We start from the raw sequence: 24,048 nt of genomic DNA on the forward strand, positions 1-24,048 counted from the left end.
TGCAACTGACTATAGGAGAGTGAAGGGACGTGGGGGAGGGGAAGGAACTGATCAAAGTAGTGGCTTGAAGGGGTGAGCAGAAGATAATTGAGTTCAAAGCATAGATTCTTACTTTGATAACCCTAGTGAGGTTAGTAAACTTCTTTTTGCATAGTACTCAAGTCCTGGGAGTTTTAACTTTGCATTAAACTCTTCAGCTATGTTGTGCTGTTTTTCAAAGTGGTATCTTTCTCCTTCTCCACCACTTGCTGACCACAAGGGCCTCCAAACCTGCATCAGGTAATCTTGTTGAAGCTCCTGCAGCCATCTTTCGTAGGCCCTTGCGTATCATGTTGCTTGGAGCTTTGGTGCACCTCTCCTTTGAGAGGTATAGGCTGCTGTTAAGGGGCATCAGCAATTTTCCCATTCTCCAAAACAGGCCACAGCCAACAGGGAGAACTGTTTAGGATGATCTGCATGCTTACTCAGTACAATGAATGGCTAGCGCCAATTTCACATGGTCCCAGTGACACATTGCCAGACATTTACAGTGTCCACTGGACCTCATGCATGCCTGCTTTTGGGTGCAATTCAATTCTTAGCCCAAAATATTTTGCAACAACAAACATTTATAATTTGGATGATTAAAGGATGAAATGTTCCGAGGTCCAAAACAGATGGATGTTTCATCTGTAAAGGTCCATCTATTAACAATAATGGGAGGAAAGTCATGGATAATGCACCCACAATTCTCACTCTGTAGCTAAGGGAGGTTATATCCACATTTAGATCTGCAATAATTATTATAATAATAATCTTTACTAGTGTCACAAGTAGGCTTACATTAACACTGCAATGAAGTTACTGTGAAAAGCCCCTAGTCACCACACTACGGTGCCTGTTTGGGTACACAGGGAGAATTCAGGATGTCCAATTCACCTTCCAAGCACGTATTTCAGGACCTGTGGGAGGAAACCGGAGCACCTGGAGGAAACCCACACAAACACAGGGAGAATGTGTAGACTCTGCACAGGCAGTGACCCAAGTCGGGAGTTAAACCTAGGTCCCTGGTGCTGTGAAGCAACAGTGCTAGCCACTATGCTACCGTGCCACCCTAAGTCACACCCTCTCCCTTTGGAATGCCTGAGGCTGCCATCAAATTGTCTAAATGCAATTCCTCAGTGCATAAATCAAAAGGCTTATGATGGAGTAATAGTCTATCGTACTGTGGTTATAGTCACTACCTGAAAACGTAGTTGAGGCGAAAACATTGTGTAATTTCAAGAAGGAATTTGATATAGCTCTTGGGGCTAAATGGATCAAGGGATTGGGGGGAAGGCGGGATCAGCGTAATGAATTTGATGAGCAGCCATAATAAAATGAATGATGGAGCAGGCTCGCAATGCCGAGTGGCCTCCTCCTGCTTTTATTTTCTATGGATGTTTTATGTATGTTTCTCAATAGCAGATACATTTATGTGACCCTTTTACCTTGAGAAAGAATATCAATGCTTGATTGAGGTTTAACTTTCTCGAATGAGCTCAAGTGCCTGCAGCATCGCAAATTATGTTTTTGGTGATTTTTCTTTGTTCATCAAGGTGCAAGAGGACATCTTGGTGACAAAGAAGTGTTTCAGCTTGAACACCCAGTATCTGCAGCGACTGTACCCTCAATAGGTGTAGTAAAGGCATGAGCTGAATAAAGCTCAGAAAATAAATCAGCAACTATATATACATGGCACCTTTAAAATAATAAAACATTATAGGTCTCTTCAAGGGCCCATTATAAAACAAAATATGATACTGAATGACATAAGGAGATACTAGGTCAGACGAAAAGCTTATTGAAAGCATTGGCGGTTGAGATGTGTAGGGATGGATCTCCATGGTTTAGGACCTAAGCAATTGGTGTGCTATTGCTGGACTAATTAAAATCAGGGATGCTCAAGCGGCCGGAATTGGATGAGCGCGGGAGGGGTGGCAGCAGTTTGGGGGGAGTTTTCGGATTCAAGGCCACGGAAAGATTTGAAGACATGGATAAGAATTTAGAAATAAAGGTATTGCTCGGCGGGAAATCAATGTAGGTCAGCGTGCACAGGGATGGGTGGACGGGATAGGTGAATAGGTGATCAGTGAATGGGAATTGATGTGAGTTAGGACACAGGCAGCAGAGCTTTGGATGACCTCAAGTTAAGGGAGTCTAGTATTAAGCTAGCTTCTGGGCATCAATCCCACTATACCAGTTTATTACCACCAGCCACATGTACTTCTGACAACATTTGCTAATTCATGGACAGTCTATGTTGTGAATTAATAACTGGTTTGTGATTGCCAAAATACATTTTCCTCGGCTTCCTTAAAACTGGCAGACAGAAATTTTGGCCTTAATCAATATTTTGTCCTGATTGACAGCATGGAAATAAGTATGCAAAAATTGTGTTTCCAATCAATGTAATGTTTGTTGTCACAGTGCGGTTTATATCACAACTAAAGTTGTGTATCCCCTTCCTTTCTGGATCTAGATGTAAACTTAATATAATGACATTACCCAACAACACAAAGTTGGGGAGTTTTATGACTTGGGCCACTGTGACCATCTTATTTACTGAGGGAATTGATAAATGTTAAAGAGATGCATTTATACATGTTTTTAAACACATGTATTCACATATATATTTTAAAAACTGAGGCGAAAGGTGGTCAAATATAATGAGTTAGGCAGTGAAATTGATTTCCTGAAGACTTAAAATAATACGTGCGTAGTCATCTTGCCTGTGTAATCAATAACCACCACAGACTCATTATGTGTTGGAAAGTTCTGGGTCCTGGATGCTCAGCAGGAAAAATCTGGCATAGATCTTCCCCTCTGGTTGTGACACACGGAGATAAAATAGAGACAGAAATATGCACTAACATGTTGATGTTTTAATAGAAAGCTGCTCGACAGATTTTCATTCAGATTCGAAGTTATCTTTGTTAAGTCAAGTAAGCTGACATACTGATGGGGTGATGTGTAGAATTGTTATTTTATATTGATTGCATTGAGTTCAATCATAACTGCTGCTCGGTATGCCCACTTCCTATCAGAAATAAAACAGCTGAATTATTCATTCTAGCCTTATCTCACCAAAGTGTAAATGGACCACCACCTACTGAAATGCTGTAAAAGCACACATGAAGGCATGTTCAAAAATGATACCTAGTTCATACTGTACATCAAAGGGAACAGATACATTCTTACACCCCGAGGTCACATCATCGTGTTGATAATGGACTGCGGAGTTGATTTGGACATAAGCAAATGGAATCTGCTTATGGGTTCACTGCTGCCACTGAAGCAAATATATTTATAGAAAACACTGCATTAAAAATTATGATGCTATTTGTGTAATTACTCAAGTGGACATGGATAGATGGCAGGATCGGCAATGAGGGTCTCAGCTGCCGACTGAGCAGCTGGTGAGGTCCCTGTGTTGTTTCTTTTTAGGAAGGCCTGGCTCATCTTGTGCCATTCAGGCATTTGACAGGCCAGTGGTGGGCCTTCCTTTAGGGCCAAGGTACTCCAGGTGCACAGTGTTTGTTTATTCATTCAAAGGAATCTTGTGTCCTTATGGACATTGTTGGCTAGCCCACCTTATGTTGTCCATCCCTAATTGCCCCTGAGAAGATGGTGGTGAGCTGCCTTCTTGAACCGTTGTGTTCCATGTGGTGTAGGAAGGAGTAGTGCTCTGAAAGCTATTGTTTGAAACAAACATGTTGGACTTTAACCTGGTGTTGTAAGACGTCTTACTGTACTCACCCCAGTCCAACGCCGGCATCTCCACATTGTGTAGGTACACTCATAGTGCTGTTAGGAAGGAAGTTCCAGGATTTTGACCCAGCAACAGTGAAGGAATGGTGATATAGTTCCAAGTCACAATAATGTGTGGCTTGGGGGAGAACTTCCAAGTGATAGCATTACCATGTCTCTGCTGCCCTTGTCCCTCTGGCTGGTAGAAGGTTTGGAAGGTGTTGTCAAAGGAGCCTTGGCATGTTGCTTCTCTATGGTACACACTGCTGTCACTGTGTATTCTGGTTGGGGGGTGGGGCATATTTCAGATGGTGGATGGGGCGACGACCAAATGGGCTACTTTGCGCGGAAAGCTGACAGCCAATCAGAGGTGGCCCCATCCACCTCCCACTTCACTAAATGTCCCCCAGGCCACAAAACTGGCCGAAGTGGAGGGCAGAAGATTAATGAGTGAGCAACTATTGGTCCAGCCACAATTAATAATATCCATATTAATAATATCCTAAATGTATGGCTTCCTTTGTGACAGGTCAGAGGCCAAGCAGCCGAGGAAGTTTAAAAACTCCACGTGTACAATTGTGGGGTGGACAGAAACTGACAAAACTTTATCCGGAGATTGTGACTGGACAGTATTGGCAGGTTTTGAAACGACCACAACATGTTGCACCTGCTGCTTATATTTTTATTGCAACGTAATAATTAAAAAAACAATCCCGGATCCGGATAGCAAGTTCAAGAGGGAACAAAGGTAGGTTAACATTTAATGCGATCATTAGCAATTGTTAAACCCAAGGTTTCTCTTTGCAGATGCACTTTCAGCATTTTCTGTTCGAATTCCCATTGTCAGTGTTTGTGTTTTTTGACTCCTATAACGTCACCTGTGGATAGTTTAAACAGCATTAACCTGGAAAAAAAAATCGGTCCTGATATTGTTGAGCCTCGTGTGGTTTGAGTGCCACAATGCTATTTTACAACCATATTGTAGGAGATGGCACCCGTGGAGAATGGTCGCTAGATTTGATGCAAGCGTTTGAATTCTGACAACCCTTTTACCCAATTAAATCAACCACAATAACACGAATAAGTTATCAATGGGCTATTTCGTTTGTGGCACAGTTTGTTTCTCTGGGAAGAAAATTCTATGTTTTTTAAATGTTTAATGATGCTATTTTTAGCCACCGTCATGTGGGATTACTAGTGGGTGGATGTGTTAGGCGGCTGTTGGAGAAAATAAAATACTACTGGTATTCCGGTAATAATTCACCGCAGCTTTATTTGTTATTACTATCGATTGCATTCGACTTTATTGAGGTTAATACCGGCCATACATGCCCCCAAAGGTAAACTTTTACTTCGTACGTTGCATACAGACTCTCTCTCAAAATAAAAAATTGGACCTCGTCTTCTTTTTTGTAACATTTCTGTATCTCTGGCGTGCGCTTCAGATGTGGCTGCGAGATTTTATGGATTACTCGGTCATCTTAGCCGCACACTGTCACTTCATTATTTATTCCACAATGCTAAAATACCCCGTCTGCTCCCAGCAGATTTGATCCCTGGCAACCCGAGAGGCTCCAGCACACGATGATGAAATGACAAATGAAGAGGAGACTGCAGCTCCCAGTGTTCCGCCGAGTGGGGCATTGAGTGCTCTCGGTTTCCTGGTGACTAATGTTCAATGACAACTTTGTGTCTGGGAGTGACCCACGGGGGACAATTATTTCCCCGTCTCGTTGCTTTCCGCGAAAAGCCCCGGGAGAGAGACGTGAGAAAAGCCAGCCGGGCCAGGCAGGGGGGAGGGGGGTCTCAGCAAGTGTGTGTGTGTGGGAGAGAGGGAGGGAGGGTGGGGGAGAGAGGCTGCATGGAGCCACTGACGGTCGGCGAGATGCAGAAGCCGGGCACTGCGAGCTTGCTTCTCGATTGCCCGCGAAGCTGAATCATCTGTGCCAGTCTCCCAAGTTGGAGAAAGTAGATCTCGACAGGAGGCGGTGTGTGTGTGTGTGATCCTGGAGAAGATGATGTAAGAGGCGCTTCCCCAGCTGCTTTCCCTTTCTCACGGAGATGTGACACAGGCAGCTTTGCAGCAGTGAACCCCGGCGGCAGTGACCAGGAACCCCGCCACTCCCCCCCCCCCCCCCACCCCTCCCCACCCTCCTCTCCTCGCCCCCAGGGAGGGACAGGAGGCAGCAGCAGAGCTGCCATCCCAGCCGCTAACTTTAACCAGCGGACCACAAGAGTGAGCTTCCCCCCAGCACCAGCATCACCCCGGGGCCGGGGATCTCGCCTCCTCCATCCCCCCCCTTTGGAGGCAGTGGAGGTGGAGGAGGGTGGGCGGGTTGGGTGGGGGGGGGGGGGGGAGCAGAGCTGAGACTCGCCTCCTCTCCGGGACTGGAGCAGCAGCTGGTTTGGGGCTGGCTATTTGGCTAGGGGAGGCGGTCTGTCCCGCTTGACTGTACTGTGCTGTCCGCCTGGGGAGGAGGGTGGACACGGCCTCACTCACCTGGCCACAAGTTGTCCCCGGGCTCCCGGCCATGGCTCTGAATGCTAACTGCAGGCCAGCTGCCCCGCTCGCCCGGGACAGCAGCGGGCCGCTGCCCGAGGTGGTGGAGCTGAATGTGGGCGGCCAGGTATACTTCACCCGGCTCTCCACCCTGACCAGCCTCCCCAACTCGGTGCTGGGCAGGATGTTCGGCCACAAGAGGAACTCTGGCAGCCCGGACCTGGCCCGGGACAACCGTGGACGCTTCTTCATCGACAGGGACGGCTTCTTGTTCCGCTACATCCTGGATTACCTGCGGGACCGCGCCGTGGTTCTGCCCGAGCTCTTCCCGGAGAAGCTGCGCCTCCGGCGGGAGGCTGAGTTCTTCCAGCTGCCCGAGCTGGTCCGCATGCTGAGCCCGGAGGACGGGCACAGCCCCGGCCTGGAGGAGCCCTCTCACAGCGACCTGGACGAGCTGTCCCAGGGCAGCGACCTCCCCCGGGCTGGCAGCCAGGCAGCCGAGCGCAGGGCCGGCTTCATCACCCTGGGTTACCGGGGCTCCTGTGTCCTGGGGCGGGACAGCTTGCAGGGGGATGCCCGCCTCTTCCGCCGGGTCCCGCGGATCCTCGCCTGTGGTCGCATCGGCCTCCTCAAGGAAGTGTTTGGGGACAATGTGAATGAGAGCAGGGATCCGGACCGGACACCGGACAGGTACACGTCCCGCTTCTACCTCCGCTACCGACAACTTGAGAGAGCCTTCGACACACTGGCCGATGCAGGCTTCACTCTACTGGGCAGCAATTCATCTCTCACCGGCTCAGTGTGCGGCCAGGCTATTGACGACAGGGCATGGAGCAGCTACACTGAATACCTCTTCTACCGTGAGTACCGCCGATTGCATTGCTGTTTGCACCTAGCACGTGTGTACCCTGCTGTCCCAACATGTCCCATCCACTCCCACTATCCCAACATGTCCCATCCACTCCCACTATCCCAACATGTCCCATCCACTCCCACTATCCCAACATGTCCCATCCACTCCCACTATCCCAACATGTCCCATCCACTCCCACTATCCCAACATGTTCCATCCACTCCCACTATCCCAACATGTTCCATCCACTCCCACTATCCCAACATGTCCCATCCACTCCCACTATCCCAACTATCACATCTACTCCCACTATCCCTACATGTCCTATCCACTCCCACTATCCCAACATGTCCCGTCCACTCCCACTATCCCAACTATCCCATCCACTCCCACTATCCCAACATGTCCTATCCACTCCCACTATCCCAACATGTCCCGTCCACTCCCACTATCCCAACTATCCCATCCACTCCCACTATCCCAACATGTCCTATCCACATCCACTATCCCAACATGTCCCATCACTCCCACTATCCCAACATGTCCCATCACTCCCACTATCCCAACATGTCCCATCCACATCTACTATCCTAACATGTCCCATCCACTCCCACTATCCCAACATGTGCCAATCCACTCCCACTATGCCAATATGTCCCATTCACTCCCACTATCCCAACATGTCCCATCCACTCCCACTATCCCAACATGTCCCAGTTCACTCCCACTATCCCAACATGTCCCATCCACTCCCACTATCCCAACATGTCCCATCCACTCCCACTATCCCAACATGTCCCATCCACTCCCATTATCCCAACATGTCTCAGTTCACTCCCACTATCCCAACATGTCCCATCCACTCCCATTATCCCAACATGTCTCAGTTCACTCCCACTATCCCAACATGTCCCATCCACGACCACTATCCCAATATGTCCCAGTTCACTCCCACTATCCCAACATGTCTAATCCAATCCCACTATCCCAACATGTCCCATCCACACTCACTATCCCAAACATGTTCCAGTCCACTCCCTCTATCCCAACATGTCCCATTCACACCCACTATCCAACATGTCCCATTCACACCCGCTATCCAACATGTTCCATCCAATCCCACTATTACAACATGTCCCAACCACACCCACTATCCCAACATGTCCCAGTTCACTCCCACTATCCCAACATGTTCCATCCACTCCCACTATCCAACATGTCCCATCCACTCCCACTATCTCAACATATCCCAGTCCATTCCCACTATCCAACATGTCCCATCCACTTCCACTATCCCAACATGTCTCATACACTGCCACATGTCCCAGCTCACTCCCACTATCCCAACATGTCCCATCCACGCCCACTATCCCAACATGTCCCATACACTCCCACTATCCCAACATATCCCATCCACTCCCACTATCCCAACATGGGGCAGCACGGTAGCATAGCGGTTAGCACAAATGCTTCACAGCTCCAGTGTCCCAGGTTCGAATCCAGCTTGGGTCACTGTCTGTGTGGAGTCTGCATGTTCTCCCCGTGTGTGCGTGGGTTTCCTCCGGGTGCTCCGGTTTCCTCCCACAGTCCAAAGATGTGCAGGTTAGGTGGATTGGCCATGCTAAATTGCCCTTAGGATCCAAATTGCCCTTAGTGTTAGGTGGGATTAGTGGGTTATGGGGATAGGGTGGAGGTATGGGCTTGGGTGGGGTGCTCTTTCCAAGAGCTGGTGCAGACTCGATGGGCCGAATGATCTCCTTCGGCACTGTAAATTCTATGAAATTATGTGTCCCAGTCCACTCCCACTATCCAACATGTCCCAGTTCACTCCCACTATCCAACATGTCCCAGTTCACTCCCACTATCCCAACATGTCCCAGTTCACTCCCACTATCCCAACATGTCCCAGTTCACTCCCACTATCCCAACATGTCCCATCCACTCCCACTATCTCAACATGTCCCAGTCCATTTCCACTATCCAACATGTCCCAGTCCATTCCCACTATCCAACATGTCTCAGTACATTCCCACTATCTAGCATGTCCCATCCACTCCCACTATCCAACATGCCCCAGGCCATTCCGACTATCCCAACATGTCTCATCCACTCCCACTATCCCAACATGATGCTGTTCACATCCAACACGTTAAGGTTGCACATTTCATTTACTTTCTGTCATATTGAGTCTGGATCCACCGGTTATCACCCAGTACATTTCGGTTCACATTCAACAGTGAGCCTACACCTCGAACCCAACACCGAACATTAATGCAGTGGCAGCACCGAGTGTGCCCATGGGCAGAGAGGAGAGGGAACACCATCTCCGCTGCCTCCCATTTCGAGCTAAACTGAAAGGAAACTATATATATATATATGATGTGGAGATACTGTGTATACAGAAAATAATATTCAATCGTGAACGGGACAAATTCCGCTTTCACAGCGGAACAACAGTTAAGAGTTCGAGTGGGCAAGAAACACAACACGTGTACAAAGACGAGTACAGATTGTGCCGTACTTTGCGCATGTACATCCGTTTCTATATTGATCCCTCCAGGGGAAGGCGCCCAATCCGCCATAACGTCTGTGTGCAAAGAGAATCAGTAGCAGTTGCAGGGTAGGGCATTGCTGGCAAATAATTATAGCATTGAATAAATCATTGGGAGCTGAACTCTACAGTAAATGTAACTCTCCAACCTCCCCATTCCCCACCCCACCTCCGATAAGGAGCGTGTCAGCCCCGCACTGCGAGGCTCAATGCTCCTGGACAGTGACTGACTGCTACAGTAATAAATGTAATAAGAAGGGACTTTTGATGCTGGATTGTAAGGTGTGATTCTAACCATTGCACAGTGCCTGCCACATTCTCTAAGGGTGGGAGCAGGATGTTTGGCCGTTTATAGCTGGGCCAGTACTAGGCTAACACCTCCAGACGGGAGCCCCCAGCATGAGTACACTTCCATTCAGCCTTAATTAAACCAACTCCTTGTCCTGTCTGAGATACTGTCCATGGCTGCAAATGGAGGTTATAATTCATATCGGTTCGATCAATATCTCCGTAATAGCAGCAGGCAGTATCGAGCTGTATTTTCTGCTGGCAAAGACCTGCCTGCCAGGGTTGGTGCAACTTTATTGGACCCACATCGCCCGAAAGAATGATACCGTTTGGAAAACTGGGTTTATTACAGTTTGATGTCACATTACAATGTTGTGGGATATTGCTCACAGTGGGATAATTGAGGCAATGCTCTCACTTCAACCTACTTGTAAAGTTGCAACGTTAAACGCAAGAGGCATTACACAGCGGGGGGAAAATCGAGGTCTCGGGGTTGGGACAGGGATTCGGTACGCTGTTGCTCCTTAATGGATGTATGACAAAGCGCTGGCTTGCTGAATCATCTTTAGGTGCTGTACCACTGGCAAACATTGTCTCATTCATGCTTGTTCTCGACCCAGTCAATTGCCTCCTTAATTAGTTTATTCTTGAAATGCAACGAGGTTGATCCCAAGATAGTAATTCACAAATACAACACACGTTCCTGAACAACCCGACAATGAAGGGAAGTAATGAACAACAGGCCCTAGCTGATATGAACAGTATATTTCGGGGCGGTGGGGGAGTGGGTCGGAAGTGGGAGGCAATTTGGCAAGTCAGCAACGACATCACAAAGTGGAGTGCACATGGTCAGTGTTGAATATGTGAGGCTTGTAGTCCTGCATTGCTGTATTCTGATGATGCAGTATTGGTCATCCAAGCCATAAATTGTGTGAGCCATGAGAGCATTCAGCGCATTTTTTTCTAGTTTTAGGACAGAGGACTTGCCAGTGGGGCAGTAAAGCTTCCCACTCTTGAAACAAACGGCCAACTATCTTGCATTATGTGGTGAAAGGAGCAACAACTTGGCTCAACAGCAGTGAATTAGGACTAAAGCACTGTCATTGCCAAATATTGGGTTATTAAAGTCCATTATTTTCCTTGATGCTGCAAACTTAAAAATATATACCTGCCCTGTGATGAGTGCGATGTTAGTTTCCACGTTAAAGCTCTTTCAACCCGACAACACCATGCCCCTATGTGCCCCCATGCCAGCATGACCTGGCTTTTCATGTGAAGATCAAATAATCTTTTCCTTTTGTCTGAGCACATCATATATAATGATTTGCTTGGGTTTCTTTGGTCCGTAAGAGGAAGTGGTGGCGTAGTGGGATTGTCACTTGACTAGTAATCCAGAGACCCAGGGTAATAATGATCTAAGGACCAGGGTTCAACTCCCACCATAAGACATAGGAGAGGAATTAGGCAATTCGGCTGATTGAGTCTGCTCCCCCATTCAATCATGGCTGATATTTTTCTCATCCCCTTCTCCTGCCTCCTCCCCATCACTCTTGATCCCCTTATTAATGAAGAACCTATCCATCTCTGCCTTAAAGACACTCAGTGACTTGGAATCCACAGCCTTCTGAGGCAATGAGTTCCACAGATTCACTACCCTCTGGCTGAAGAAATTCCTCCTCAGCTCAGTTTTAAAGGATTGTGCCATCTGTTTGAGGCTGTGCCCTCGGGTTCTAGTTTCTCCTACTAGTGGAAACATCTTCTTCACATTTACTCTATCTGGGCCTCTCAGGCATGGCAGATGGTAGAATTTGAATTCAATAAAAATCAGGAATTAACCATTGTTGTAAGAACCCACCTGGTTCACTAATGCCCTTTAGGGACGGAAATCTATAGTCCTTACCTGGTCTGACCTATATGTGACTCCAGATCCACAGCAATGGGCCATGGTGTTGGGTTGAAAGAAATTTAACATGGAAACGAACATCAGGTGTTAGCACAGGGCAGGTATATATTTTTAGGTTTGCAGCATAAAAAAAACGGTATTATATTATCTTGACCTCTACAATTAGGGATCAATGATGGCAAAATTTATTTCAACATATCTTCAGTAATTTGCATTTTAGTATAAATATAAGGGTAGTAACAAATTACTATATTCATTCTTCAAAGATGGTCAGTCAAACCAATAATTGAATCTGTGTTGATTTAATATGCAGGATTAAATTACTACTTGTGCAATGTTGATAGAAATAAATTTATTATTTAAACTATCTAAAATGAAAATCCCAGGCTGCCAAATTTGAAGACTTGTTAACTATTTCAATTGTGACTTCATTGTTCTGTGCCATTGAAGGAAATATTTACCTTGATCTGAGGGACTAAATCTACTCTTAACTCTGCCTCACCAATATGACACGACAGTAGTCCATCATGGCTTGTAGTGTTACAGCTGCTAATTACACAGATCCTTTCTTCCTCAATAGTTGTGCAGAATCATCAGTTAAGCGAAAAAATAATATTTTAGTTTGAAAACCCCACTGTACCCATCAGGTGTCTAGAGTAGATCAACAAGAAATTGAAGTAATCAATACATTGTCAGTTAAATACATCAACAGAGCTCATTTTGCTGTGCAATGCAAACTAATTGGGTTGGCAGTCACTCATTTGCTCTGTCCATGTCAACAATTAGCTATAGTCATAGTTGCTGGCTGGGAAAATACCCCAAGGTTGCTTACAGTACATTCTAATATCACTGTTGCTTGGTGATCCCCTTGATTTGGCTTCAAACTGATACCAGGAAAAGAGAAATCCACACCGCGGAGATTGCTAGATATTTGTGGCAGCTTTGCAAGTTTGAACTCACTGCTGAATGCCGTTGCTTTGTTACTGACCACTGAATCTGGGCTATTAGTTTAAATCGCATGGAGAAGGGAATTGGGGATTAAGATACAAATTCAGGACTGGCATAATGTGCTGACGTATCTACTGGGGCCATTGGAACAAGGGGAGGCATTTCTTCATAGACACTGGGTAAAAAAGCTAGCTGGGTTACAAAGACTGTAGACCTGAAACAAATTCTATTTGCCTGCCTTGCCAGACACAATGAGCAGCGTGGGTGTGATCCACACGAGATCCACACGTTATGCGTGGCATAAAACATCCTTTGTGTTTTACTGCTCAGCATAATGTACAGTTCTGTTATTTTGTTGCACCGTGACCTATTCTCTGGACAATGGTCTAAACTCACAACTTATTCTGGAATAAATGCCCTAGAATAGTTTGATGCCCCACTCTGTAATGACTCACTTAATGCTATTCTGCTCAGCAATAGAGGTGATGCTGATGATCCAAATGGAGCCAATGCAACCCCAACATTTTTAAACTGAGAATGACTTCAAAAGTTACTATAAGGTAGAGTTTGTAAGGTGAATATGGATCTGAGCTTGCTTTTTTCTATGCTACAGGAAGCTATTCACAAATTTGATTTAAAAAATGCTTTCTAACAATTGAAGCTGTTTATAACAATTAATGAAAAATTGTACATCACTCTGTGCTGAACAATTGTTTTGATGTATTATGTTACTCTTCGGCTTAGTATAAAGTACAGTATTGATATTTTATTGCTCAGTGACCTCTTAATGCACTGCAATCAATGATCTACTGTTACACCTTATTCCTAGGTTTGGGCAGAGTAGAGTACCATTTATTATTTCCAATGTTAACAACATCTTCCTTTTTTTAAAGTGGGACCTTTCACTCATTTTCACAATCTTAAAAAAGAATTCTGACATATCATTATGTGTGGAACATCTTTTATTTGTTTTCAGTGAGTGAACACTACTTTCAGTTCACAGACAAATGATTATTCCCATGAGTGGTTAACAAAAACATTAGTTCACCTGAATGAATGTTACCATTTAAGGGTTCACTGTCAGCTGACAGTGTTTTACAGAACTGTAGACAGAAGAGGGTGCAGTGGCACTGCTCAAGACATAAAAGTATGATTGCATCATGATTTGTTGTTACAGAGTGTAAATATTGGTTACTAGTTGACCTAAAGTCCTAGTACAATCATATTTCTACATTGCAACGTGCAGCTACTAAGTACTGAGGCACTCCAACACTAAATCTGACAAAAATATTACCATCACGGGGCAACATCGCTTTGATAATCTTAAACAAAGTGCATCCCTCTTGAAAATATTGTAGCTTTTCCCAGGATTATTCTATTTATGCCAATTTAAAACCCTGGAATAAAGAAAATATCTCACCAACAATAAATTATGGGTATTACGCAAAGTCTCAGCTGTGAGAAACAGTCTCAAAATATTTAACATAAAAGAGGGATATTAAGTTGCTGACAATTTTATATAATTTATCACCTGGACTGTAATGTACCTTCCCACCTTTTCAAAGTCTGCTGGTCCAGAGATCCAGCCGCTGCTTCATGTGTCTCAGTTCCTTCTTACTGTTGCTGAGATCCTTGCAGACTAGAAGCATTGCCTTCTTTATTTACACTTACCACGAGTGTAACACTTGCCTCAAAAAAGCAGTGGGCCTTTTACTTGAGTATCACTAGATCTTGTGATAATGGTGCTCCCATGATGGTGTTAAATAGGGAATTCCAGGATATTGTACAAGTATCAATGAAGGACTGGTGATATAAATATCCCAAGTCAGGATGGTATGTGACTTAGAGGAGAACTTGGAAGTGATGGTGTGCCCATTACATTGCCACTCTTGCCCTTTGTACAAGTTATTCACAAAGAGGGAGCAATATCACTAGCTTTCTGCCCCCACCACAGTGCTGAAAAAGCTTTTATCCAAGTCTCAAATAGCATCCTATGTGTCTGTGACAAAGGTAAACTTTCCCTCTTCATCCTTCTTGATCTATCTGTATCCTTTGGCATGGTTGCTCACACTATCATCCCACAATGCTTCTCCACTGTCACCCAGCTGGGTGGAACGTCTGTCACCAGTTCCATTTTTATTTATCTAATTGGAGCCAGATAATCGCTTGCAATAGCTTCTCTTCCTCATCCCATTCCATTACTTTGTTGCCCCCCCTCCTGTTTTTCATCTACATGCCCCTCAATGACAACATCTGAAGGCACAGTGTTAGTTTTCACACATATGCTAATAATGCCCAGTTCTGTTTGACCACCACCTCTCTCAACTCCTTCATTGTTGTTAAATTATCAGACTACTTATCCAACATCCAGTAATGGATGAGCAGAAATTTCCATGAATTTCATACTGGGAAGTCATGGTTTTTGGTCCGTGTCCCAAACTCCAGTCTTTAGCTACTGACTCCCATCTCCCTGGCAACAGTCTGAGATTAAGCCAATCTGTCCACAAATTGTCACATTTCACCTTTAGACCAGCTACTGACCCCATATTTGTGCCATCACTAAAGTCACCTATTTTAACCTCTGCAACTTTGCCTGACTTTGCCCCTGTCTCAGCTCATCTGTTGTTTGAACACTTATTCATGCCTTTGTTACCTCTAGATGTGACTATTCCAAATCACTTTTGGCTGGTCTCCCACAATCTACCCTCCATAAACTTGAGGTCATCAAAATTCTGCTGTCCATGTTTTAACTAGTAATAAACCCCATTCCCTTATCATCTATGATTGCTGATTGATTTTGATTCTTGGTCAAGAACATCTTGATTTGAAAATTCTCACCTTTGTTTTCTAATCTCTCTGTGAATTTACAGCCCCCTATTTCTGTAATCACCTCCACGCTCACAACCTTCAAAGATATCTGGGTTCCTGTAATTCTGGCCATTTGTGCGTTCCCTATTTTAATTGCATTGGTGGACATGCCTTCTGTTGCTTAGGCCGCAAGTTCTGCAAAAACATCTGTATACTTTTCCAGCTCCATATCTTGTTTCCCTCTTTTAAGACACTCCTTAAAACTAGTCTCATTGACCAAGAGGGATTTTCCATGCCCCTCCGTCGCATGTTTCCCGTCGGCCCGCCATTGGCCGGTGGTGGGATCTTCTGGTCCTGCCGCTGTCAATGGGATTTCCTATTGAATCCACCCCTGAAACCCGCAGCAGGGGTTCACTGTTGGCGGGAAGATCCTGCTGGTAAGAACGGCTGGAAAATTCCCCAATCTTTTTGTTATCTGACCTAATACCTCCTGATGTGGTGTGGTGTCATATTTTGTTGTATAATTCTCCTGTGAGGTACCTTGTGATGTTGCATTTTGTTAAAGCCATTATATAAATATAAATTGTTAATGTTTAAGCAAGTCATTCTGCAACTAATCTAAGTTATTTCTTAGCTGTCAGTTACCTACCAGAACTTCAGAAGATCTAGAACAGGTAATCAATTGTATCTTCAGCATCCACAAGCTTGGCTGGGCCATATGGCATACTATTTCTAGCAAGGGAAAGAGGTGGATTATGTTTTTCCTAACCTGGCAGTAATGAAGCCAATCAAATAGATTTTATTGTTGCCCAGCTGAGATTAGCTGGCTCAATACATACCAAAATAAATTAGGATCTTTCTAGTGTTTAGCTCATTAGTGGTGATGAACTGATAAGGTACAGTTCAAGAAACATTTCCTGTTCATTTTATGCTCTCTCTTTTTGATTAATTATATGTTCGAATATGTTCTGTAATAGTTGTTGGGGATGTTTATTTACCAGTAGCTCCACTCGATAATCTCTAATTAACAAAATTAAAGAGAAGGGCATTGAATTAATAGAGACTAAAAATTCTATGTCACCTTTACTTTGTAAATGTCAAGTTACTAGTTACATAAAAACTGGGATTAATTTAGTCATCCATATATTTTGGCACTCACAGATATGGTAGAATAATTACTTGATCCTTTTTTGGAAAACCTAAACAAAATACACGTTAAAATCAAATCTGAAGTCAAGCCTACAATTATGTCATTTGGGTGAAATATACCGAGGAATGTTATAATCTTCAAGTCAATAGGATATGAAACTCAATCATAGGGTGCCTGGTGATGAGAGATCCATGATTCATACATAATAGTGCTGTTCTTTGCAGTGTGATATTGTGATACTGCTCATAAAGACATTTTTCAATAAATGGCAAGCATGCTTTTGCATCCTAGCACTTTGATTTACTGGTAAGTTCTCTAAATAAGCGCATGCTGCCATTATAATTATTATCATAATAACCACAGAGGTATAAAAGTAGGTGGAACATAACCTGCACTTCTTTCATGTCATATAATATCTGCAGGTAGCACTGGCAGATGCTTGAGGTTACATTGCCCATTGTGCTCTCGGCTGATGTAATGCTATACATTGTGATGCGACAAAAGGGGGAAAAATAGACTTTTAAGAAAACAGTTATGCAGTCCTTTGTATGGATTTGCTGATGTCCTTCTTGAAGCCAGTTCCACAAGCATTCAGGCGAAATCCCTGGAAAAAAAACAACTGTGATGAAGTCATACACTGTGAACGGCTGGCTGAAAAACATATCCTCCCATAACTCTTAAATGGCCAGACTTTCAGGGGAGGACAAAGAAAATGCTATAAAGACACACTGAAGCTCTTCTTGAAGTGCGGCAGCAATGACACTAATGACTGGGAGGAGCTTGCTGCTACTTGTTCAAAATGGCAACGACTTGTCCATCAAACTGCATCATGCTTTGAGACCAAACGTTTTAGTGATGAGGCAGAGCAACTGCAGGGAAGGAAAGAGAAGTAAGAAAATCCCTCTACCTCATGGGACATCCAGCCCCATGTGCCCAAAGAGCTGCAGGTTGAGAATCGACCTGTTCAGTCACATCAATTTGCAAGGCAGAAACTCACGACCCTCAGGGCACCATCCTTGAATCAAGGGATGTCTGACAGTGATGATGTGAATTTGCATATTTAAAAAATTAACTGCAAATTATTCCACAGTAAACTTTGGAACTCTTAGCTGTGGGTAGATTGTTATTTGTCAGTTGGCTATAAAAACTGACATATATTAGAGCAATGTAACTCAGAAGCTGCAATCTTTCCCCCCCCCCCCCATCAATTTCTGCGGGCAGATAAATCCGTCTGTGCCAATGGGAGGACCGAAAACCATTAATAGAAGAAACAAAACAAAGCAAAGGAAAATATTGTTAATGTGAGTCTTGTTTGCAGCTTGCTTACTTCAGCAGGATTCAGGTCCAAGAACACAATTGGAAATGTAATTCAAAATGTCCAGCATCTTCTATACAAAGCAAGGTGAAGGAGTGATTCCACAGTATTCATCTGTTCCTAGCTCTCATACTCATGGCCTCAAGTTAATCAAAAGCACTTGATTAGATTACAGCTGAGTTTTTTTTCTCTCTGCCTTCCCATCATTATGCGCTACATTGTCAGATTATTTAATGCTGTTAATCCAATTACTTCAGTGGGTCAGGAAGAGGTTTCACAAGGAACTTGTGCTTTGGAAGTCTTACTGTAATTTGTTTCTCAAACAATTAGCTCCCTAAATGATTAAATAAATTGGGAAAACTCCATCGTGTTGCAATTTTATATGGCCCTTTAATAGACTGCATTTTCTTTATATTTTTCTCTTTTCTAGTAGCTATCACGTAGTTGATGGCAATTGTATTAAATCACTTTCAACTATTGTGCCAACTTCTTTCAAGTTGATGTTTTTTGATATCTTTTTGTACTCATAGAGGTGAAAGTCTCCGTTCTGTGGACCAGTGTTCTTCAAACTTTTTTTCCGGGGACCCACTTTTACCAACCGGCCAACCTTTGGGACGCAACCCGGCTGACCTTTGCGACCCACGCTGGGCGACCTGAGTGACCCACCATTTTCTCTTACCTTGTTTGCTGCTGATAAACATGGAGGAAATGGTTTTGGGTTCCTTTGGCCCTCGTGCACGCTCCTCCAATGGAACCTGTTGGATGAAGATGAAGCCTTCCGGTGTCGGAAAGTATGGAGTCTCCATCTGTCCACAGTTCTGCATTTTTATCCTGTAAAATTTTATCAAACAAAACCCCCCCGGAACTTGTAAAAAAAAAAGAATAAAATAAATGTAAAAAATGAATAAATCCCCCCCCGAACTTGTAAAAAAAAATGAATAAAATAAATGAAAAAAAAATTAAATGAATAAAATAAATGAATAAAATGGATAAAACCCCCCTGAACTTGTAAAATAAAAAGCTGCGACCTTTAAAAAAAATAGTGGCCGCACTGCGCATGCGCGCCCGACCATCGATGATTGTGCATGCGGCTGAATTTTGTTTACATGTTCACGGCCATTTTAAAGGCCGCTTGCAGCCGGCGTTATTAAAAGCCGGCTGCTGCGCAGGGATTTGCACGATCAGGAGCGCCGCGAAGGAAGGCTCCGCGACCCTCCCTACACCTGCTCGCGATCCACCTGTGGGTCGCGCCCCCAAGTTTGAAGAACACTGCTGTAGACCAAATCATTTTTAAAGATAAAAGCAAATTACTGTGGATGCTGGAATCTGAAACAAAAACGGAAAACGCTGGACAATCTCAGCAGGTCAGGCAGCATCTGTGGAGAGAGAAGGGAGCTTACGTTTCGAGTCTGGATGACACTTTGTCAAAGTAATGATATTCCCATGCTATCATGCCACAATATGAATCCTGCATTTTTGGTCATTGCAACAATCCTTCTGGAGTTTTTTTAACTTTCAGGAAAATCGTAAAAGCAACAACATGGCATAACGTGGCTGCAGCAATTAAACCGGAGGGTTGGATTTTATGTGCCATCGTGGAATGTGTTTTTGGGGGTGGGGCTCATGTAAAATAGCTCTGGTGGTAGCCACCACGTTCCTGCCCACTTCTGAACTGAGCGTATTGATCTGGATTTTACACTGCCCATGCCATGATATGGTTGGCATGGATAGAAGGGTTGGAGTGGCTGGGGCTTTTTTATGATTTACATGGAAGGTGGTGGAAGTGGGGGGGTGGTGCACCTCACCGGGAGGTATCCTGCATCCATCAAAGTCACAACTGCACCCCCCCAAGATGTTACATTCCATCCTTCTGCGTCACCTGCCCTCTGCAATCTACCAGTTCCCCCAGCCCAAAATCATTTGCTCTCCTCCCCTAGAGTCAAGGATTATTCCCCGCTCGCAAAACCCAGGATGTGTCTTTTTGGGCATTCCTAATCTTCTCCCTCCTCCTTGCTGCAGTCCTGACAGCTTCCATCACTGAGCTTTGCTGCTGCTGGGACAGCAGCTAACCAGATTGGCCGGCAATTCCCAGGGGTGGGGATTCCTCCCACTGAGGGTGGAAGTCCCACTCTCAACCAATTTAGCTCTCCCACCGCGCGTTATGACTACAGGGAAGGCTTGTTTCCCCTCGTGTCAGATACTGGCCCACTTTCTTTACGGAGCCCATGAGCAGTCTCCTCCCCCCACTCCCCCACCACCCCCCCCACCCCACCCCCACCTCCCTCCCCCCTTCCTCAGCACCACTTTCAACTTCCCCTGTACAATCCATCCCCAGAGTCCATTATTCGAGGGATAATTTAAACCTGAATATTGATAAATCATCTTGTAATTATGTTAGCCAATACGGCCCAGGTATATAAGCCCTAATTTGTTGTCCGGGCCTGGCTCTGTCATTGTATGCAGTTGTGCATATTTAATAATTCATTTGTTTGTTTGGTATATTGACTGGAAAATATAATTCAAATAATTGGTTGGTGAATTGTAATATCACTTTGCAATGTACAAGATGCTGAATTTCTGTAAGTGGAAATTAATTTGATAGAATCACTACTGTGCAGAAGGAGGCCATTCGGACCGTCGAGTCAGCATCAACCCTCTGAAAGTGTCAGGCCCCCACTCTATCCACTGAACCCAGTAACTGCATCTAACCTTTTGGACACTGAGAAGCAATTAATCAAAGCCAATCCACCTAACCTGCACATTTTTGGAATGTGGGAGGAAACTGGAGCATCCGGAGTAAACCCAAACTCCACACAGTCACCTGAGTCTGGAATTGAACCTGGGAACCCTGGAGCTGTGAGGCAGCAGTGCTAACCACAGTGCCACCGTGCAGCCCACTATTGCCGCCCACTGATGCTTTATTGTAACTCATTGTCAAACACTGCAGCAACTACACATCCTCCCTCTTTAAACTGAGAGTTTATGAAATTCCTTGTTTCCTAATTCGAAAGCACCAGCTTGGCTACATGCATGCTACCTTCCTCTCACAGCCCACTCTTCCTGAATTCCCTTCAGACCCAGCCCAAAACTCTACAATTCTTCTCTCCCCCTTCTTCAGCTGGGTTCCCCTATGAGATCCACTACTTACTTTCTCAATTACCTTGCAATGTAGCCCTTATCTAATTTCTTCATCTGAGCTCACTTTTGCTGACATTGTCAATCTTACCTTATCTTCAGACTCTGTTCTCTTGCCTTTGAAGACTGCCTTCATTAGTTTCTTCTTTAAAACGACCATTCTTTTCCAGAAAACTTAACTTTAAACTACTTTTCCATCAAGTCTTTAATGGCATTGTTGTCACTCAACTAAATTCACATCTCCTCTGATGGGCCGTGTGCAAGTCCCTCCAATCTAGCCTCTGACATTGACATGGTGCTATGAATGTCCTGATCAAAGTCAGCAGTGGCATCCTGCATGACTGCAGGTTTGAGGCCCTGCCTGTCCTTTCAAATTCTGTGCTGCTTTCAACATGGTTGCCCGCTCCATTGTCTTCTACACTCTGTTGCTTGTGGCACTGCTCCCTCATAGCCCCACTCTATCCAGTTTCAGTGCTGACACTATACCTTGGGTTCAATCCTTGGTGCCCTACGTTTTAATTAGGCTGTTGCACCTGAGAGCACATCTAACTCTCACATATATACAGGTAAAATCCAACCTGGATCTTCCTTTCAGCACAGTTGCCGCTAGGGCTGTCACTGTATTATTCAATGCCTTTTTGACATTAAATGTTGCATGACTCAACATTGCAGAGCTAGATGTCTACAAAACTGAAGCCATTCTTTACAGTTCTTGCCAGCAGCTTCTTCCTTTGAAACCATCAACCACCCTGACTGCCTGCTGTGGTTGAACTTTGAGTTACGCAACTTTGACAATCTGTTTGATCTGAGCTAAACGTCCAGCCCTAGATCCAATATGTCCTTAAAGTTCCTTTCTTCCACTTTATAACATTGTTCACTGCTCCATCTTTGAAACTCTCCACCATCATTGCCTCACAAGTTTTGCTCTATAATGAGATCCTTGCCAAATTTCTGCCTCCATCATTTATGACCTTTAGCTATTCAAAACTTTGAGGAGCAAGCCTTCTTCCACACAAATAACATGCAGTATCATCACCCCCATCCTACTATCATTTCTCTCTGTCTTTTTCGCATTGTAGATCTGTCCATGACCTGACCTCACCCTATGGGCATTTTTCTCCATCATAAATCCCAGATTTTTAGTCTGTTTACTTTGGATTACTGCTTGTTCCTTACCCTTCCACTTTAAAAAAATAAATTTAGAATACCCAATTCATTTTTTCCAATTAAGAGGAAATTTAGTGTGGACAATCCACATAACCTGCACACCTTTGGGTTGTGGGGACGAAACCCACGCAAACACGGGAAGAATATGCAAACTCCACACGGAAAGTGACCCAGAGCCGGGATCGAACCTGGGACCTCGGGCCCTTGAGCCATGCAGAGCTAACCACTGCGCCACCGTGCTGCCACTTTACAATCGGAGGCCGAACTTTAAGCTACTACATCAAGGTTTCTGAAGTTCTCTTTGAAAACCATTTACTCTTTGTCTTTGAAAGTCTCATATTAATTCATTTATGGCTTCAATTTGCAGCCCAAATTCTTTCTACTTCTTTTGTAAAGTGCTCTGAGATGTCTTTTCACTGACTACCGTATAATGTAAATTATCTGTTGATCAAATACTAGGTGAAGCATTTTTACGTTTCAGGGCTATCTTCAGGAAGTTGCTTGTTGACAATATCCTCAAGAAAAAATGGTTCATTACAATTAAAATTTCTCTCATCAATAATAGAATAAACAAGGAGGAGCAGAAAAATCAATATTTAGATATACTAAAATTCACTGGACAAACAGAAGTTTCATTATATCTGGAGCAACCTTGCAGCTCATTCAAAGTAAATCAAATTGGACCAGCCCTTTTAAAAAGGGAATCTATCTTGGTACATACATTTCCATCAACACTATCAATCTCTGCCAAATTCACTAAAATCATTGGCTCTTTTATTATAGAATAATCCATTACAAGACTGTATGCCTTTAGCACCAGTAATGTTATTCCTTCCCCTTCATGCTATTAATGTCGTGAAAAATGACACCACACTAAGAGGTCTGTGCTGTTTCGCTATACTATAAAATACTTCTCAGGGATAAGGTGTAGATCAACCATGATATAATTGTATGGCACAATGGGCTCTAGTGGCTGAATGGCCTATGCCCGCTCTTACGTTTGAGTTCATGCTATTGGGATGGTTCTATTCATTCAGAAAAAGACAACTTGGACTTGGCTGTAATGATGTCAACCTGCCTAGTTCTCAATGCATACGAAAGGAAAGAAATTCTGCTGCCTGGGTTCTGCAAAATGCATTTTTCCCACTGGACTTCTCCATCATTTGTCAAAATTCATTTGGATATCCCAATTTTCATTGCTCAGCAAAACTGGAATGAATGTTATCTGACTGCACAAGCGTGTAAATAAGTCAAAGCTACTTTTGAGTTCTAATTTTCTAAGCACCCTGGTCATCTTATGAAATAGGAGTTGTAATGATTTGATAGCAACTAGCTCATTCATTGTATATACTAATGCTCAGGTTTCTGTAACAAATGGCTGTATTGGTTGACAAATGCAAGGCAGTTTAAAAAAAATAAATTTACAGTATCCAATTATTTTTTTCCCCAATTAAGGGCAATTTAGCGTGGCCAATCCACCTACCCTGCACAGCTTTGGGTTGTGGGAGGTGAGACCCACGCAGACACGGGGAGAATGTCCAAACTCCACATGGACGGTGACCCAGGGCCAGGATCAAACCCGGGTGCTTGGCGCCGCGATGCAACAGTGCTAACTACTGCACCACTGTACCGTGCCTCAATGTAAGGCAGTTTTGGAGATTT

At 44.3% G+C, this 24,048-nt stretch overlaps 1 protein-coding gene across 3 annotated transcripts in view; it reads left to right on the forward strand.

Moving 5' to 3' along the window:
* Nucleotides 1–6,101: 6,101 nt before the first annotated feature.
* The window catches only part of kctd16b (potassium channel tetramerization domain containing 16b), a 323,779-nt gene continuing 305,832 nt past the window's right edge, over nt 6,102–24,048 (forward strand). The window contains exon 1 of one of the 3 annotated variants that reach the window (XM_038795824.1): nt 6,102–7,128. In XM_038795824.1, the coding sequence (XP_038651752.1) occupies nt 6,300–7,128 (829 nt within the window). In that variant the 5' untranslated portion in view covers nt 6,102–6,299. The remainder of the gene's footprint in view (nt 7,129–24,048) is intronic. The other 2 variants (XM_038795825.1, XM_038795826.1) reach the window with 2 other exon arrangements.

Source organism: Scyliorhinus canicula, chromosome 4, assembly GCF_902713615.1.
Source record: "Scyliorhinus canicula chromosome 4, sScyCan1.1, whole genome shotgun sequence".
Classification (NCBI taxonomy): Eukaryota; Metazoa; Chordata; class Chondrichthyes; order Carcharhiniformes; family Scyliorhinidae; genus Scyliorhinus; species Scyliorhinus canicula.